We start from the raw sequence: 13705 nt of genomic DNA, 5'->3' as shown, positions 1-13705 counted from the left end.
GTTTTAATTCAAGTGCATCATTAAGCATACTACAAATGAGGTAGATTATAAGTGCAGTATGCACAATAACACCATCAAGCAAAACTTCTTTTCTCTTTAAGAAGCAGACCAATCTTCACTACTTTGAGTTACAGGAATGACAATGTGTTGTGTCTTTCTATATCCTGTCAGAATTCAAACCTCCCTTGGAGCATTCAGGTTGACCACTTCGAGTAGGAAACCAAAGGAGAGAGCAGAGTTTGTGACCCTTTGGAAATTTGATTGATTTGCAAAGATGAGCCTGGACTGTGTGTGATTGTGAGGCCAAAGCTTGCAGTGATTGCTGTCTGCCTGCCCTTTTCTGCATACTCCTCATGTAGTATCTAAGTGGCCTCTGTATTTTGCCTTTTTTCAATGCTCAGGAATGCAGATTCCACAGTTTTTTGTTAAACTCACAAAAAAAATGCAATGCTTTATGTTTTGAGTTTGATTTCTGGAATGCTAACCATGCATCCTGCTATTCTGTAAGATGAAATACAAGTATTCTCCACAAAGGCCTGCAGCACCCACAAACTGTTCCTGGGTCATGTTGCATAATTGCAAGTCATTGATATTAAAGTGGGAAAAGGACATCTAGTTTGTACCAGTCACAGCAAAATTGCAACCACTCACAGACATGGTGCTCACTCCAGTATTCTGAGATGGCAGATGTCCAGAAAGAATTAGAATCTGTAAAATATTTGTCAAGAAAGAAAACCTGCAATGAAAAATTCATATAAACATATTTCAAGTAAAACTAATCCCTTTGCTTTCTCCTAACTGCAGTCTTCCTTCTTTATTCCTGCAGAGCACATCAAGCCCTGTCTTTGGCCTTTTTGTACTTTCTATTGTTCAGCCTTTTGTACTTCATTTTGTGTGAGATATTTCAAGATAATGTTTCACCTGGAAATAAAAACTTCGTCTTAAAACTGAAATAATTTTTTTTTGAAGGTCAAAGAAGAGAATTTGTGAGAATTTAGAACTCTGTAATAAAAGCAGTGATGTGTTCTTAGACTGAAATAACTTGACTCTTAGATTGGAAAGTATTCAGTTAAAGGCACCTTGCTACACTTTACGGCAGATAGATAACTTATATTAATTTATACAATTTTTCCTACAATTCCAGCAAGTTCTTTCACTCAATCTAAAATAATGTTAAGGTCATCATAGGGAATATTTTTTTATTAGATTAGAAAATGAAAAATGTATTACTCTCAACACACACCAATGGACAAAGAGCTTCCAAGTAATCCTGCCAATTATAGCCAATCAAATTCCAAATTTTTTAACAGCTTCTCTCCTCAGCAATGCTGAGGAGGAAACCAGGAAAATTGGTACAAATATGTATGTATTTGCAATAAACTTTTTTTTCCCCCCAGAAAAACATATTTTAACTGTTACTGGTATAATATCTAGACCTGGCATGATATATATATACTGCAGCTAACAAACATAATTTGTGACACAAGCACTATTTTTTTTTCTTCCTAGAATCAAAACACAGGCTTTGTTATTGTATTTTTAACTTTTTAAGGATGACTAGTAATTTCTCTCAATTTTGATTCTTAAGCAGTTACAGGAATCCAAGACTTGAGGAATTATTGCTTTAGGATCTTTAAGGATTCTACATTAATTCTGAATATATTATCTGTAATATTTATTACGTCACTTGAGTGGGGCAGTTGCAGAACAGTAAATAGCAAAAGAAAGACCATCAAGGATGTGAATGAAAGTAGTCTAAAAATATCTGAAAATGTAGTTATTTTCCCATATTCCAGCATCCTACACTTGACCTGTATTTCACAGTTTCTTAGTCCAGTCATCTATTATTCATTATATAAGTTTCAGTTGAATCCAGAAAGTTTGACTTTAGGCATTGCATATATGAAATGGTAATTAAAAATGGCTTATATCACTGCAAGTCAAGTGAAGAGTCTGTCTAGACAGTGAGTTCAGAATTCAAAATGCTGCAAATAAGCTGGAGGAGTTTCCAGAGTAAAATTAATTCAAAGGGCTTGAAATTGTGACAGAATAACTGTAATATGGATCTTGCATCCTACATGGCTTCTGTAAAGTAATTAATACTTCTAATTACTTTAATTACAACTCCTAAATGTTTCCAGAGGAATTTGTGGTTGCTTTCATGAATCATTCCCATGCTATAAATATCTTCATATGTATGCACATACAGAATTAATGTAATATATGGCATGCGAAGTTTTAAACCCTGAGATTCTACTATGACATTGTAGCAAAGCCAAGAGGTGGGCAGAAGCTCTGAGTCTGACTTTTGAGACCCATACCTTGAGGATATTTGAATCTCAGATTTCATTCACCTCCTTATTTAGAAGGAAAATCAGATGAGCTCGACATTGAATCAGCTTTACAAGCCCTGCAGCCTGAGCACACCTGGCTATGCCAGGGTCTGAAGGCTTCTGTGGGGAAGACTGGGAGTGCAGGCTCACAGGCCTTCTGCCAGGGAAGAAAAACAAACAAACAAACAAACAAAAACAAAAAAACCCCAAACCAAAAAAAAAAAAAAAAAACCAACCAAAAAGCTTTAAAATTAAACCTTAGCTCTACAGGAACTTTAGAGGCTGCTCAAGAAAAGCAGAAGGCTGAATTGATCCCTTTCTGAATCAGGCATACTTTTTCATTTTTTTTTCTAATCCTCTGCCAACAGCCTCCCTTAGGAAAACTAGAATATCATAACCTCCTCAACTTGACAGATTTAGAGGAGATGAGCATCCCTGTGGGGCTGGGCATGAATCCAGCCCTGTGTTTCAGAGGCTACTGTGAGCTACTGCCACAGGCCAGTCCAGACCCTTACCTTTATCTGTGTTTCCATGTGCAGCCAAGTGAAAAGTTCATGACATTGCTTTTCTATCTACAAGAGTGTTTGATTGCTCCTTGTTCTTCTATCTAAAGATAATATGAAAGAAAAGCAGAAGTATTTATTCTGCCAATCCACAGGTGCAGTGAATAACCTTGAAATACTTTGTCCATTGGGCTTGAAACTGATCTGATTTTGATAAATATCTTCTCTGGCAATATTTGTACTATCATATAAATGAGATTACATGTTTTGTTAATGGAACAGCACTCATTTGGTCCAGTTTCTGTCTTTGCTTTGGTTTTGGAAAGACTCGGGTAATTCCTTTCAAATATTTCACAGCCCCTTGCAGTACTGTTGTGTTTGATGAGCATTTTAAAGGTGTTGACACTGAGACCTCACCTTCACCTCAAACCTTTTATATCTCATACCAGAGTAAAGAATTCAGGAAGCTTTGTTGTCTTGTAAATGATGAATATGATCAAGGTATTACCCCACTGAGGAGGGAAAGATCAGCCAAAGCCAATGGGTCTATGAAAGACTTCAGGGTTTTTTTTAAGAGAAAAAAAGGGGCAGATAAAATTACACACCACCAGACAAGAACATAAGAGCCAGTACATCCCCTTGTGATAGGAACATGCCAGATTTATTCTTAAAAGTACAGCTTGATGTGTGAGGGGAAAGATACCTGGCAGGTGAATAGCTGAGGATGGAGGAAAAAAACTTAGAATTCAGACCTTTCCTGTTCCAGCCTTTTAAGGTGATTTTCCTCTTTTCAACAAGTGCTGGAAAACAAAGAGAAGAAATGAAAAACTCCACAATATTTCTGGTGTCACAAATTTTAACATATTCCAATTTGTATTAGAAAAAAATATAAATGCTGATATATTCTGATTGCCAGAAAATAAAAGCATTAAAATTACCAACATGGGAATGGAAAGGCAAACTTACCCTGTGTTTCATCCCATGGGATCACGGCAGGGGGCTGCAGGATCCCAGATGGCAGTCCTTCTAAAGCCAGGGTCCTGTCTCTGATGAGGTGTGCCAGAACTATTTCACATTTCTGCAGAAAATATTTTAGAAACTGGCTTTGGGCTCATACAACAAAATAGCAGTGTGCTTTCTAGAAGAGAAGCTGAGCCCAGCAATGGCCTGTAAATCAGTGGTCTTCATCTGTTCCTTTCTAGGCAGTCTTGCTACCACAGTTTAATCTCTTTTAATTACGCTTCTACTCTGTTTCTACCAAGCACAAAACAGGTTTTCAAAAGCATCAGGATCACAGTCCTTAAGCCTATTACTGTCACCAGAGGAAAGTGTAGGTCGAATGTTATTATGCTGACCTACATTCTTCTCTGGCCTCACAGCAAAGTAGTTTTCTGTTCAAGGGCTGCCTGTGCAATGCTGGTAGCACTGCTGTAGTGGCTTTATCTGTGTGTGCTCAACATGTACTTGTAGGCTACTGTGGTAGAAATGATAAGGAAATTCCCTGGTTGGTTTAAATTTGGTTCTGGAGAGAAATTACTGTAACCATGAAGAACTCCTAGAAAGACTAAAAGCATCTGGAACTGAGCAATAGAAAACACGTGGAGGAAGAAGCATTCCTTGGTCAGAGAAGGCTCATTATTTCCTCAGCTCATCTCTGCTTAGCAAGAGGCATCTGACCTGATTGTTGAGTAAAGCTGCATCTCTTAAGAGCCTAGGGAGCTCACACTCAGCTACACATGGAATTCAATTTAGCATATTCTCTGGAGTGCAGATGTTGTACCACTGTTCACCTGGACGAAGTCAGAGCAGTGCAGCTGCTGCACCACAGACCTTATACTGATAACAAATAACAGTCTGCAGTAAAGTTAGAAATTGCCAAAATGCCTCAGCTGGGCTGCTTTGCCTTTGGCAATTGCTGATCTGCTGATATCACAAATTCCCTAGAGACTATTTCAATTTCAGTGCTGTGGGGTTTGTATTTGGGGTTTTTTGTATGTTTGTTTAAAAAAGTGGAAGAAGAGTAAATAACAGGCAAATCTTTAATAAAAATCAAAGCAATTCATCTGAGCGATCCAGAATTAACTTCAAGCAAATCATATCACTTTAAATTTTAGAACAAAATATTTTCTGTGATTTCTGTAATTTCAAATGAAATTTAGAATTGTATTCTGGGATGGAATGAAAACTAATATTAAAAGAATATTATTTTAAAAGACTCAATTCCTGCAGGATTTTGAATACAACCATTTGCTGGAAGCAAGGATATTTATATGCTACCTCATATGTCAAACTTAGTGATATAGAAACAAAATACTACATGATTAGTGGTCTTGGATTAGCATCACCAGAAGCCACGTGGAAATTACTGTTATTACTCAAACTGTGTCTTGGCAGGCAAGGTCTTTTCCAGAAGACTAGCAGTGTTGTCACATAAAAGAACAAAAGGAGCTTTGGAAGAGAAAAATGTTGCATGCACCCATAATTTTTTCCCAGTTCTGACCAAAAGTTTGGTTCATTAACATGAGCAGGTTGTACTATCTCCCTTTTCAGAATGATTCAGCCTGAGTGCAGAGAAGAATATTAGGACCATTTAGGAATTTGAACCAACTGTTTAGAAGGGAGAAGATTTCTAACAAGCAGTGCTTACTTTAGCTTCTGAATATGGATCTGACCTAACACCAGAACATTTAGAATTAACTCCTTCAGAGTTGGGATTCCCCACAGGAAGTATATTCCCTGGTGAAGTATAGGGTTTCCAGGGCACAGAGTATTGCTCTCTTAACACTGGCAATCCCATATTGGTGAACTCTTGCATTATTACAGATGCCTTTCTCTGGTGCCTTTCAGAATCCTTCTTCTTGCCAGCTAAGTGCATCTCTACCTGGTCACTGCTTTCATTACCAAGCTGCAGAGCATATTAGGAACTAAATCTCGTGCTCGTAGCTGGAGTGGTGTGTTGTGTGGTGCTGCCAACTCAGTGGGTAGAAATAAGCAGCTGAAAGCCAATTGTCATCATGGTGAGAAGAGAATATCCCCACAGATCATTGGAGAGACCCAATTTAAAAATAATTGCAAGGACAACCTTCTCAAAGTATCTCATTCACTCTTTATACCTGCCACCCAATATATAGGATTTCCCACAAATGTCTGGAATGAAATCCAGAATCCATGAACCATAGAAAGTAGATATCCTCAAGCTGAAATAATATCTGGGAAGATGGTTGAACTGTTATAAGGAAAGGGTGTGAAAAATATTCCAAAACCACTGGATTAAAAAAACAAAACAAAAAAAACCCCACAAAAAACAAAAAAAAAAACCCCAAAAAAAAAAAAAAAACCAAAAAAAAAACAAAACCAAAAAAAAAAAAAAACCCAAAAAACTTAGAACTAGGCACGTGCTTGATTTTGTAGTTTTTGTGAGGACAACTTATTTCTCTAAGCTGGGAAACTGCTTGTGAAGTGGAAGGGCAACCTCAGTTCCTGCTGAGGACTAGACTTGAGTTCACGGGTGTGGGGTAAAGCTGCCAGCTTCAAATCCTATCAGCAGGTTTGACCACATGCCTTACAGGCAGCAAAAGCTATCAGGGAAGGAAAAATACTGATTTACCCATATGCAAAGATTATTAATTACCATTAATTTCTGGAACATTCTATATAGAACTCTGGATGTTCCAGAAATTAATGATAATAACTAGTATTATTAGAAAAGAGAATATATTTTCATGCATTTTATGCAAACAGGATATTTGTTTGGGTCACATTGAATAGTATCTCACCATTAACTGGTGCTATTTATGTATGCACATATCTGCTTAAATACACTTAGGAGACACAGAAAGTGGAAGAGTCAGGCACATTTTTTTTCCCAAACAACAGGAGAGCTTTACAGCACTGTTTTACTCCACCTGGTACTGTGTTCACAAAATCTATAAATTAATTTTCACATTACAAACAGTCTCTTCTGATTTAGTGATACAGGCTGAGATTGTTAATTTATTAAAAGGTGTTGAGGCTCATGTTTGTGTCCACAATTAATTCATTGAAGCAAAGTTTGTTGTTTACCACTGAGAAAATTAGTGATGCAGAAATGAGAATGGCAGGGAGTACATCAGTTGAGTGCCTGATAAAATCATCACAGCAAAACCATTTTGGCAGCCTACAGCTCTTTTACAAACAATGACTTCAGTAAAAAAATTGAGCTTACTTTTAGGTGATTAATCCTGATGTAGCACTTTAGTCCAGAAGTAGGTCTTGGGAGCAAGGGGGAGTAGGAGGCTTCAACAGCAGCACAGCCCAGCACTTTAGTAATAAAGCCACCTGCAGGACTGTGATATATGGAAAAAATTAGAGACAGGCTGGTTTGGTTTTTCAAGTTCTTATACACACCCCTTTTGATGACAGTGATAATATATATAGCATAGCATAGCCCAGAGACAGGGGGAGAAACATTCTCAAGTACAGAAAGTTTACCTTCATTCTGTATTGATTTTTTTCCCTCTTTGTCTAAATCCCCTTTGTTGATTTATGCAAATGTGGCTTATGGACCACCTAAGCAAATCTGCTGTTTAAGCACTTAACTGAGGAGTGTATCACTCCTTCTTTTGTGTCCTTCACATGTAAGAAGGGCTATCAAATTTTGTTTAGAGCTCTCAAAGCCCAGGAGGTAGTGTTCTCACTGTTTGCATCTGGCAAAGACCAGGATGCAGAAAAGTAACTGGATTAAAGTCACACAGCAAACCACTGTGGGTGTTAGAAAATGAATAGCACTCACCTGAGGTCAGGTGACATCTCTACCTCTTAGACCCACAAAAGCCTGCTGGGTTCTAGCCCAGGTGCAGCTACTTTTAGGTCTGAAATGATCATTAAGAGATTTGAATAGGATTCATGGATAGGATGCTAAGCATGATTAGAAGCAACAGATCAGCAACAGTAGAGGCAGTGAGAATGAATTGGTGAATGAAAGCTGTCACAGCATATGCACAGCACATGCTGTAGTTGAGAGGGCCACCATACACAGAGTATCACCATCCAATTTCAGAAGGCTTTAAGCATTCACTTATACATAGTAACTCCATACCACATCAGAAAGCTTCAGGTGTCTGCCCATACAGAGTAACATCACACCACTTTAGAAAGCTGCAGGCATCTGCCCTTCTTGTTCTTTAGCCCAACCTTTCATACCCCTCGTGTTCATGCATTGCACCTGTGTGCCCTCTGTTCCCTTTGGTGGTTGGTCAGTGCACCTGGGCACTCCATGGCTCATTGCTGTCAATGCTGCTCACCTGCTTCTCACAGCTGTACCCATTGGGAATGAGGCTCGGCCACAACCCCACTCCCAATTACCACAAACTGTGTGCCTACAGCAAACCATACATCTAACATAATACAATACTTTCAAAAAAATATAAAATAGGAATAGTTTTGATTTTTGTGCCCCGGAGCTCCATCTTAATTAGCAGTCTCTTGAGGATGCCTGCATAAACAGCAAGAGCAAAAAATGTAGGCACAAGTGGAGGCATTTCTTTGCTCCATTATGTGCCTCATGAGCTTCACATGCTACTGTCACATGCACCTCGCACCAGTGGTGTGAGTGGCTGTAGGAAGAAGTAGCTGTGATGCAAGGTGATGTTGCATGGTGTGAGTACAAGGAGAGCTGACTCAGAGGGAGTGCCACATTTTACCTCCCTAGCACAATAGGAGCCATGCCAAGAAACACTGCTAATGGAGCTGGGCGAATGCCACCTGAGTGCAGTGTCCCAGCCAGCCACTTCAGAACAGCATATCGTCCCAGGAGAATTACCTCTTGTTATACAAGATGATGGCTGACAAATATGACTAAAGCCTACAGACTCCATTTGGGCAAAGCTTTAGCCTTAGAGGACCCACCTTCCTTCTCCCACTGCACTCTCCTTGCTCTCGTTCTACTGACTGATCTCTCTACTCTGTGCTTCTTTTTAAATTTCCTTCTCTGCTTACCTTTCTTCTGTCTTTCTCTCTTCACATTTCTTTCGAAATGGTAAAATGATGGGATTTGCTTCTGCCTGTAGGGGAAATGCACATATACTGTGGCACTTCTGTTGCAGAAAGATTTTTCCAGAAACTCAGTTTGCAGTCTGTGAGACCAAACACATAAGGTTGTGCAACAGCTTATCACCTTGTCCAAAGCAACTGTCTGATTTCTTCTAATGTGGCTTTTGCATTGATAAAGCAGCATATAAACTCTGGGATAATCCAGACAGGAAATTGTTCATAACCTTGTAAACATCAATAGCTGTATAAATAAGGAGTTTCTGCATGGTACAGAAGGGATCTTAAAGGCTGTATGAACAAAATTTATAGATACAGGTATAACCTTAAGAAATGAGCCATAAAAAAGAGATTTCCTCTCCTTTCTCTGCTACTCCATGTAGATATTTAAATAAAATTCTAATTTCTTAAGGATGTGGGAAAAGACTTCTCTTTTGATACAATCTTATAGATGTGCTTCTGCACTTGTGAATTCTCAAGTCAGCCCCAGTTCATGCTGTTTACTTGGTTTTGCACAGAAGTACCTGAGCCTTAGTGCTCACCTTATGAACAAAGGTGCAGGTTTGAATAAATTTGACTAAACTCTTGAGATTAGCAGGAAGAAGTTGCCATTGGATTAGTCCATGACACAGTCTTTCACAGTTCTTAATAAAATTGTCAATCACAGAGCTTCTCAGACCACTTGGAGAAGAATTGCTGCGGTGTGCAAATGGATGCTGAAGAATTCCACAGTGAGATGTCTCTGATTCAGATACGTGTCTGATTTTGATTTGAAATGGTGGACTTTGTTCATAGTCTATTAAACTGGTTTCATCTGATATTTCCTAGTTTATAACCTGTTGATAGTTTTTATCGCTCACCATCGTAAGAGTGACCTGAGACTTTGACTTATATGATGTCGAAAGTGTGGGGATGGTAATACCATAAACACTAATCTAGTTTCTTTTCTTTCAGCTACAGAAGAGAACCTGTTGATTCCATTCAGAACTCACCAACACCAAACAATTCAAGGTCGATCATAACAGAGAATGTAATGAACACATTGCATCACATCTTCACCCCTATACATGTAAATCTTCTAAATAAGAATCATGCCACACTCAGGCTTTTGCTGACTTTTGTAGCAACTACTCCCATAACTTTTTTATCCCCTGAAAAGGTACAGATTTTTGACCTTTCCTTTCCTTTCCTTTCCTTTCCTTTCCTTTCCTTTCCTTTCCTTTCCTTTCCTTTCCTTTCCTTTCCTTTCCTTTCCTTTCCTTTCCTTTCCTTTCCTTTCCTTTCCTTTCCTTTCCTTTCCTTTCCTTTCCTTTCCTTTCCTTTCCTTTCCTTTCCTTTCCTTTCCTTCCTTTCCTTTCCTTTCCTTCCTTTCCTTTCCTCTCCTCTCCTCTCCTCTCCTCTCCTCTCCTCTCCTCTCCTCTCCTCTCCTCTCCTCTCCTCTCCTCTCCTCTCCTCTCCTCTCCTCTCCTCTCCTCTCCTCTCCTCTCCTCTCCTCTCCTCTCCTCTCCTCTCCTCTCCTCTCCTCTCCTCTCCTCTCCTCTCCTCTCCTCTCCTCTCCTCTCCTCTCCTCTCCTCTCCTCTCCTCTCCCCTCCCCTCCCCTCCCCTCCCCTCCCCTCCCCTCCCCTCCCCTCCCCTCCCGTAATCCCCCACAGAAACAGTGCTACTGACTAGAGACAGGAGAGACCGTAAGTGAAAAGAAGCCAGGAACATGTATAAGCAAGGCTGCATCATAGCAAAAGTTCCCAGTTCTCCTCTTAGATCCCATTCCCTTGCATCCTAAAGATTGTCTACACCAGACAGGGTGGGGCTGGAGAATGATGGAACCACTGGCATTCTCCTTGGCTTTATATGGAACGATCACTGTATGTTAAAGATTCACTTGCTGCACATTTCCTGCTCTCAGAAATTCTTGTGAGAAGACAGCGTTGAATGTTTTTAGTATTAAAATTAAAACTGGTGACAGAAAGAAACACTGAGAAAAAACAAAGCCTGACTAGAGACTTAGTGTTGAAGAATAGGCAACATTTGAGTTTTTGTGTTTGTCTGGCAACAGCTGCTTGCATTTGTAGGAGATGGATCAGAAAGGAAACTTTGGTTCTCCAGCCAACCCAACAGCATGGTCTCCAGCATGGCTTTGACTTTTCTACAGAAAAGGATGCTTTGATGCCAAAAAGACTCTGTGCACTTTTTAACTCAAGAAATTAGATATACTACATTATGGGAGAAATCATGTTCTCTCTTGCCTTCTACTTGGCTGAAAGGAAGCAGGGCCACAGAGCAAAGGCACTGGTCTCTTAACCCAAAATACAGTTCACTGGGATGTGAATGGTTCTACTTTTAGATCCCACTCTTCTTCTAACTACATTAACCACCTCCCAGTTTTAGATGCTGTGAGTGGGCAGCTGCTCCAACAGACAAAAATATGTAGATGTATCCCTGCTAAGGATTATCAGGTAGAGTGACAGCCATTTTTCTCATGTCACCAGAAATGAGGGTCAAAATGCTTTGCACAACCTTCTGTTATTTTTTAAAGGGGAGGAAAAATCAAGTGTGTGTCTTTGACCTTTGAAATATGATGGGAATTCCCCTACAGATTCAGGTCAGAGGAGTTAGGAAACAATATGGTTGATGAACCCTTGAGACAACTCAAGGGTTAGAAAACAGTAGGAGAGATCAACTTAGTGCTGTAAAATTTATCACCATTTAAAAATATCTCTCATCTCTTCATTTACAAGGCCCATAAAAAAAGGCAAAATAAAAGTACCTATTTCTCTCAGAAGTCAAGATGGCCAATATTCAAGATGTCTATCTGTCACTATAGGACACGAGAAAGCACGACGCCAGCCGCTGCTATTGTCAAGGTAAAAAGGCCCAGTTTATTTTCTGACTCCAGCATTTATAGTTTTCCAAAGGTGACAGTGGATTGGAGAGTGAAAGTGCCACCTCTCCAACAACACTGGACAAACTACTAGTCCATTAAATTTTTCTGCCTCTATGAAGGAATGCAAAAACAGTAAGTTATTTACAGAAAGTGCGTGAGAAAGTTTGCTACAAGAATGTAAACTCAGAAGACTTTAGAAAATCTTAAAAAATCAGGGCAACACTCTATCTACACAGGAGATCACAGAATTATTTAGGCTGGAAAAGACCTCTAAGATCATCAAGTCCAGCTGTAAACCCAGCGCTGCCATGTCCAGCATTAAACCATGTCCCTAAACACCACATCTACAGCTCTTATAAATACCTCTAGGGATGGTGTTGCAATCACATACCTGGGCAGCCTGTTCCAATTCTTGATAGCCAGTGAAGAAAATCTCAGTGAAGAAATTTTTCCTATTATACAATCTAAACTCCCTTGGTGCAACCTCAGGTTGTTTCTTCTCATTCTGTCACTTGTTTCTCTGCAGAAGAGGCTGACACTCACCTCACTACAACCTCTACATGAAAGTAAGGATTTTGGGTAAAAACAAGTAAAGCAAGGATCCAAAGGTAAAGAATTTAATATTTATTCTGACCTGGGAACTATCATCTGTATGAATTTGGTGCTACTCATCATTTGATGCTCCCTAAAAATGTTTTCACTTTCCTGTTTAAAAAGTGTGGGACAATATGAAAGGCTGATTTAAAAGCGTGTACACACATTAGGTTTCTTGGTTTAACAAATCCGTCTGTGTCTTAGAAAAATACATTTAATCATTCTTAAGTTGAGGCCAAATTTTTTTGTTCCTACTCACCAGAGCCTGGAAGGGCATAATGCATGAAAATGGGGCTTTAGGTAAGTCTGAACAAAGCTATACTTTTCTTTACACCTTGCAGATTCTGTAGCTTTGTAAGCTTGACTTGCCCTTGTTGTAAAGTCCATGCTCCTGTCCTTGGAAGTGTTCAAGGCTAGGTTGGATAGGGCCCTGAGCAACCTGGTCTGAAGAGCAGTTTGCCCTGTGGCAGGTTTGGCTGGAGCCCTCTGTGCTAGGCAAGTTTTGGAGACATTGTTGGGTTTGCATGCCTCCAGCAGGGTCCATGAGAAAGAATACCTCTGGGTCCTAGTGAGGATAGGCAGAATGCTTGGAAACATTTTGGTGGCTGGAAAATAAAACCAGCAGAAATTGTGGTGCTTATGCCTGCTGATCCCAGTTTTATCCCCTCCCCTCATCTAATCTGGGTCACCTCCTAACTCCTGAGCAAAGATCCATTTTTCCCATCTGTTGCCAGAAAACTCGGTGTCATGTAAGCTGACCTGTGATCAAAAATTCTTCTGGTAACAGCAGGCTCAGAGCCAAGTGAGGCTGTAGGCATCTGTGTGATTTTCTTGCTTCTGCCCCCATTATTCCCTGAAACTGTCAGGATAGAGGAGAACACCATTTGCGCTCCAGATCCTTCAACCTGGCTGTGAGGCAGCTCTTGATTGACCTCAGACTTCTTGTTGGGACTTATCACTGCTCACCAGAAAAGACAGTAGTGGATGATCCAGAGGGCTGTAACAGGCTGGAGAGTTTCTTGGTACTACTTGGTATGTCAGTTCATAGGCATTCAGGCCCAGTGACAAAACACGCAAAGCTAAAATGAGCTTCCATGAATGTTATCAGCCTCACGCAAAGTTCATGCGCACCCTCCCTGAACACACACCCCCCTCACGCACACCCACACCCCCCAAATCGTGAGAAGCTGCTGGAAAATCTGTAACAAAACTCCTAGATGCACCATCACTGACAGCCTCAGATTTAAACAATATAGTTCTCAAGCAAGGAACTTGAAATTAAAATATAAACATGAGTGAGAAATGGTGCCAAGCTTGGGGAGATTAAGGGAGTCAGTGAAAGACGAAACTTCAGAAAGTGTTTGAA

General features: G+C 39.9%; 1 protein-coding gene across 1 annotated transcript in view; it reads right to left on the bottom strand.

Annotated features, from left to right (window-relative positions):
- LOC128789685 (uncharacterized) overlaps window positions 1-13705 on the bottom strand; it is a 37821-nt gene that overhangs the window by 11295 nt on the left and 12821 nt on the right. Inside the window, exons 4-8 of the mRNA XM_053945855.1 lie at window positions 8813-8877; window positions 7041-7161; window positions 3803-3914; window positions 3589-3636; window positions 652-708 (exon numbers count right to left, since the gene is read on the bottom strand). Of these exons, the coding sequence (XP_053801830.1) occupies window positions 652-708; window positions 3589-3636; window positions 3803-3914; window positions 7041-7161; window positions 8813-8877 (403 nt within the window). The remainder of the gene's footprint in view (window positions 1-651; window positions 709-3588; window positions 3637-3802; window positions 3915-7040; window positions 7162-8812; window positions 8878-13705) is intronic.

Source organism: Vidua chalybeata, chromosome 6 (genome assembly GCF_026979565.1).
Source record: "Vidua chalybeata isolate OUT-0048 chromosome 6, bVidCha1 merged haplotype, whole genome shotgun sequence".
Taxonomy (NCBI): Eukaryota; Metazoa; Chordata; class Aves; order Passeriformes; family Viduidae; genus Vidua; species Vidua chalybeata.
Note: the sequence above shows the minus strand (reverse complement) of the source record. Positions and strands in the feature narration are given on the sequence as shown.